The sequence below is a fragment of the Sinocyclocheilus anshuiensis genome, unplaced genomic scaffold (genome assembly GCF_001515605.1).
Source record: "Sinocyclocheilus anshuiensis isolate Anshui unplaced genomic scaffold, SAMN03320099.WGS_v1.1 scaffold763, whole genome shotgun sequence".
Taxonomy (NCBI): Eukaryota; Metazoa; Chordata; class Actinopteri; order Cypriniformes; family Cyprinidae; genus Sinocyclocheilus; species Sinocyclocheilus anshuiensis.
The window spans coordinates 245,236-251,235 of record NW_015548255.1 but is presented as its reverse complement, the minus strand read 5'-3'; the positions used below and the strand labels follow the sequence as shown (position 1 = coordinate 251,235).

The window sequence follows — 6,000 nt, the reverse complement described above, 5'->3', positions numbered from 1 at the left end:
CTTAACCACTGATTTCTAGCTGTGTCCTCTTTTGGAAGGCCAAACAAAGTAGTTTCTCTTTCACAACAAAACACAACGTCACACACGGCGGCCTAGAGTGAGCGGAAACTGGGGGCTAGAGTGAGGAATGGCCAGAGGGCTTGCGGCAACCTCATGTGACGACCCCAGGCTGGACTCCGCTTCGTCCACTATGCAAATCTTCCCACATTGTGACGTAGATATGTGGGGGCGTGTTAGAACGAGCCGTTTTAGGTAGGTGTGGTTGACTCTTAACTTTTATAAAGAATATCTCTTTGGATTTGAGACTTTAGTCTTTGCAACTTTACAGACCTTCTTTATGCACGAAGTGCTTGTAACACTCCAAAGAGAAAGGAAAAATTGAAATTGCATCATATGACCCCTTTAATCTGTATCTATTTGAAATGACTGGCTGGGCAGATGGGCTCAGTTAAAGACAGCAAAAGTCTTAGCTGACACATTTGGCACCATAAGCACAAGCTGGCACAGGGCTCCTCAATCAGCACACATGTGGTTGGTGACAGGAAATGCGAACCTCTCTCTATATAGGCTGTGTTGTAAGCACTGACACCCGGGTGGTGCCTCATACAGGGAGGTGCCTGCGTAAGTCTGGGTCTCTAAGAGAGGTCTCCCCCGGAACATGTCATCATCCCGCTCTCCCCATGGGCCGTGGGGTGACTGGGACATGCTTTCATTTCTAGTGTTATCCAGTCTGAGAGAAGATTTTACACTGCTTGCTGGAAAGCTTTGGAGTTATTTACTGCTCTCATTTCTGGGAATTGAGTGTTTAAATAATCTTGATTTGTGATTTAGTGGGCCATTGATTTAATTGCAATTAAATCAATTAGTAATGTCTCCTCCTATTTGAGTCAAATGCATAGTTTTTCTTTTTGCACTGAATATTGCATTTATTTAGTATTGAGCATTTTTAATAGTGCAAGCCATTACAGATTTGTATAGATTCATACAGTATGATTTATCTATCTATCTATCTATCTATCTATCGATATATATATATATATAGATATATATAATAAATATGCAAAAATGTCAACGATTCTGTGTTTTTCTGTCAATATGGGGTGCTGTGTGTACATTAATGAGGAAAAAAAATTAACTTAAATGATTTTAGCAAATGGCTGCAATATAACAAAGAGTGAAAAATTGAAGGGGGTCTGAATACTTTCCGTACCCACTGTATATATACTAGAATATTCATATTTGATTTTTTTTTTAAGCTTGTATAAAAGGCTAAGTAGTTACTCAGTCATGATGTTTTTTTTTTGTTTGTTTCTCAGGGTGGAGAATGCCTGTGCAAAGCTGGTGGAAGCAGCTCATATGCTGAGGACAGACCCCTACTCTGTCCCGGCCCGTGATTACCTCATCGATGGCTCGCGGGGCATCTTGTCAGGCACTTCCGACCTGCTTCTGACCTTTGACGAGGCAGAGGTATGAATGGGAATGGGGGCTATCTCGATGATGAAGTCAAGGATAGGGTTGCAAAGGGTGGAAAATTTCCAGAAACTTTACAAAAATCCCTGGAATATTCCAAAAAATCCTGGAAAGTTTCCAAAATTTCTGGAATATTTCCGAAATTTACTGGAAATTTTCCACCTTTTTGCAACCCTAGACAAGGACGATGATTAATGTTTTAATAAAAGTATTTGAGATTAATGATTTTTGTTCATGTCTTTTACAGTGTAGCCTAATCCTAATACATATTCAAAAGAAACTCAGTATTCAGCGAGAATGCACTGAATTGACCAAAAGTGACAAAGATATTTATAATGTATATGTTACAAAAGATTGCTGTTTCAAATAAAAGCTATTCCATTGTTTCTATTCATCTAAGAATCACGAAAAAATGTATTATGGTCTCATCCAAAATATTAATCACCGCAACTGTTTTCAACATTAATAGTAATAAAAAATGTTTATTGAGCAGCAAATCAGTATATTAGAATGATACCTGAAGAGTCATGTGACACTGAAAATTGAAGTAATGGCTGCTGAAAATTCAGCTTTGCATTGCAGAAAAAAAATATTTGATTAAAATAGAAAACAGTTATTTTAAATTGTAAACATATTTCACAAAATTGTTTTACTGTATTTTTCATCAAATAAATGCAGCCTTGTTGAGCTTAAGGGATTTCTTTGAAAAAACTTACTGACCCCAAACCTTTGAATAGTATTGTACACCTGCAGAAGTCATTTACTGACATTAAACTCAGAATCATACAATAAAACATATGTTCTTGGCTTTGTGAACAAATAGATCACAGTGATAGAAAGACATAATGTTTTAATTAAATATTAAAAGTGAAGTGTTTTAAATATTACTCTTTGATATTCCTCTTTTTACTCTCGACCATTTCATGGCATTTTTATATTCACTTTAAAATTTAGTGCTGTTTGGATGGCAATGTGTGATTGTAAAGTGCACAGTAATCTTTTTTATTTCAAACTTGGCAATTTTTCAGATGCTTTGCTATTAATGTGAAACTGTCAGTCGACAGTGACACAATATATTCTCCTCCAAAACCCTGCTTTGTGAAACTGTCAAACCTAACAATTTTTTTTTTTTGTGTACATTGATGATATTAGATATCACACCTTTTTCTCTGGGAAATGTCATATTAAATTTTGAAAGAGGGTTTTGACTGAAAGCAAGATTGTTATCTTAACCAAGTAATTTTCTTGTGAAGAGTGATTTATGTACTGTTGATTATTTGACAGTTGGATGTGAATATTGCATGTGGGCTTTCTTTTTGAACCTCATTAGACACTTGAAAGATCCTGTGTAAAATACTCATATAGTCTGAAATTGAATAAAACAAATTGGATTTGTAAAATATTTCTGTCTTTCTGCTGAATAATAATCAGTTCTTTGAATTCTTTGGATCTTTACAAAAAAGGCTTTTCTTCTGGCCTAACGATATTAAACACATAGTGCCTTATCATGCATTGTAATTTGTGGTTTTAATGTGCCGTGCTCCACATATCCTGTGAGCACATGATTTGAGTGAGCCACCTTGCACACAGTGTGTCTTCTATCAGCGGGAGTTACTTCTGAAGTTTCTGCTTCTGCGGGTCACAAGATTTCTCATCACAAGACCAGATATGAACCCAGCAGCACAGTGTAAATGGGCTTGTAATATGTATTAAAAACCAAAAATGCTCCTTTTAATGAGTGAGAACATATGCATATTTAGTGCCAATGACTGCTATACTATTATACAATAATAATAAAAAACCCTATTCTATCATGTATAATAAAAAGAAACATTTCCAAGAGAGCACAGATTGTGTGGTGTGTATGTTCATCTACCGGCAAGATATTAGATCATCGGGTTGTGCTGAAAGCTAACTCTGAGCTCTATTAAAGGGGTTATATGATGCTGCTAAAAAGAACATTATTTTCCACATACTGTACATTATTGTTTCTCCTCTATGCCCCGCCTTTCTGAAACGCGTCGATTTTTACAAAGCTCATCGGTCTGAAAAGCGAGCTGTGCTCTGATTGGCCAGCTATCCAGTGTGTTGTGATTGGCCGAATACCTCAAGTGTGTGACGGAAATGTTACGCCCCTTACCATACTGTGATGCCTTGTCCGGCCGGAGCGACGAGACAAAAACATTAAAACCCATTATAAACGAGGCATTTGTTGCATCCAGTGGGGACATAATTACGGACTATAATGACTTATACTGTCTTTTTACGCGTTGCGTTGTATCACGCTGCGCCGCGTAAACATAAGACCATGTCTGCATGTGTGATAGGAGAAATGACAAACTTTAATAGTGCTGCTATCATCTTTCTCAAGGAGCTGTGTTGTTCACAGGGCACTGAGTAAGCATGATGTTATGGTACTATATCTTGAGGGTCTGTCTGTTTGTGGCAGAGACCTGCAGAATAAAACATTAGTCCACTGGGATCCCTGTAGCCCAAATGGTAGAGCATGGCACTAGCAATGTAAAGGTTTGATTCCCTGGAAATACTGATAAAATTCGTATTTTTGTGTCTTTTTAAGGTGCGTAAAATTATCCGGGTGTGTAAAGGCATCCTGGAGTACCTGACCGTTGCAGAGGTTGTGGAAACCATGGAGGACTTGATCACTTATACTAAAAACCTCGGACCAGGTACATTTGATAAATGTTTTTATTTCTCTGTTACTTCCTTTTGAAGAGGTTTCATTTCTTTCTGATTTGAATTTAAAGTTGACACTGTTGACATCTGGCTCATGCAAGTGGACAGTTGGCAGAGACTTTTTGCATGAATGGAATCCGTTGTTATTATGGTTGAATTATTATTTTCAGATGCTTTTGTTACTGTTTTTGTTTTTTTAAAGATTACTCTCTTTGAATGATGGTATGACCATGAAAAACTGTTTATTTGTTATATATCTCCTCTTCAACTGTTTTTATTAGGTGGTATGTTGTTTTTGAAGGACGAATTTCTATTTAAGTGAGGCATTTTCAGTTGCTAGTAGCCTTGATCAGGCTATTTTCCTCACTTAAATTAAAATTTCCTGATAATTTACTCACCCATATTTCATCCAAAATGTTTGTCTTTCTTTCTTCAGTCAAAAAGAAATTAAGGTTTTGGGGGAAAACATTCCAGGATTTTTCTCCATATACTGGACTTCAATGGGGATCAGCGGGCTGAAGGTCCAAATTGCAGTTTCAATGCAGCTTCAAAGGGCTCCACATGATCCCAGCCGAGGAATAAGGGTCTTATCCAGTGAAACGATCTGTCATTTTCTAAAAAATTTATATACTTTTTAAGCACAAATGCTCATCTTACACTATAGCTCTGTGATGCGCGTCTACGACTTCACGCGTTACGTAATCACGTTGAAAAATGACCGATCGTTTCGCTGGATAAGACCCTTATTCCTCGGCTGGGATCGTGTGGAGCCCTTTGAAGCTGCATTAAAACTGCAATTTGGACCTTCAGCCCGTTGATCCCCATTGAAGTCCACTATATGGAGAAAAATCCTGGAATGTTTTCCTCAAAAACCTTAATTTCTTTTGGACTGAAGAAAGAAAGACATAAACATATTGGATGATATGGGAGTGAGTAAATTATCAAGAAATTTAAATTCTGGAGTGAACTAATCCTATCAGCAGCACAACTGTCTTCAATGCTGATTGATGATAATAATAAGAAATGACTGCTGAAAATTCAGCTTTGCCATCACAGGAATGAATTACATTTTAAAATATAATAAAATGTAAAACAGTTATTTTAAGTTGTAATAATATTTCACTATATGATTGTGTTTTTTTAATCAAATAAATGCAGCCTAAGTGAGCATAAGAGACGTTTTTCAAAGACATTTAAAAATCTTACTGACCCCAAACATTTGAACACTGTATATTTTTAGATTTTGATACTGGATATACATGTATCGACTTTATCGACCGATTATTTTTACATAGATTACCCTTGTTGTCATCATGCTCACTTAAAGTTAATCTTTAAAAATCTAATATAATTACACTGTTAAATGTAATCTTTGGCAAATCACAAAATGAACATCTATTTTTGACCTCTACATCATCACTGTATTGATGTATGAATTTGTTAGGCATGACAAAAATGGCAAAGATGATTGACGAGAGGCAACAGGAGCTGACACACCAGGAGCACCGTGTGATGCTGGTCACCTCCATGAACACAGTGAAAGAGCTGCTGCCTGTGCTTATATCAGGTGAGAGACAGCGAACTGCTGTGTGTGTGTGTGTGTGTGTGTGTGTGTGTGTGTGTGTGTGCGTGTGTGTGTGTGCGTGCGTGCGTGCCGTGTGTGGTCTTTGTGTGCCAGCTCGTTGATATGGCAACACTGATAATTGGAGCCATTTAACCGTCTTGCGGGGAGGGATAGATTTTTCCCTTCATCCAGTTGGCTTTCTGCTGTTGGCTCAGCAATAAATAGCCAGGTTGATGGCAGCTCATCTGCACATGACAGAAAGGCTTTTAATG

At 37.3% G+C, this 6,000-nt stretch overlaps 1 protein-coding gene across 2 annotated transcripts in view; it reads left to right on the top strand.

Annotated features, from left to right (window-relative positions):
- The window catches only part of LOC107655431 (vinculin-like), a 41,341-nt gene that overhangs the window by 12,083 nt on the left and 23,258 nt on the right, over nt 1-6,000 (top strand). For both annotated transcript variants that reach the window (XM_016442916.1, XM_016442917.1), the window contains exons 3-5: nt 1,317-1,467; nt 4,049-4,157; nt 5,609-5,731. In XM_016442916.1, coding sequence (XP_016298402.1) covers nt 1,317-1,467; nt 4,049-4,157; nt 5,609-5,731 — 383 coding nt within the window. The remainder of the gene's footprint in view (nt 1-1,316; nt 1,468-4,048; nt 4,158-5,608; nt 5,732-6,000) is intronic.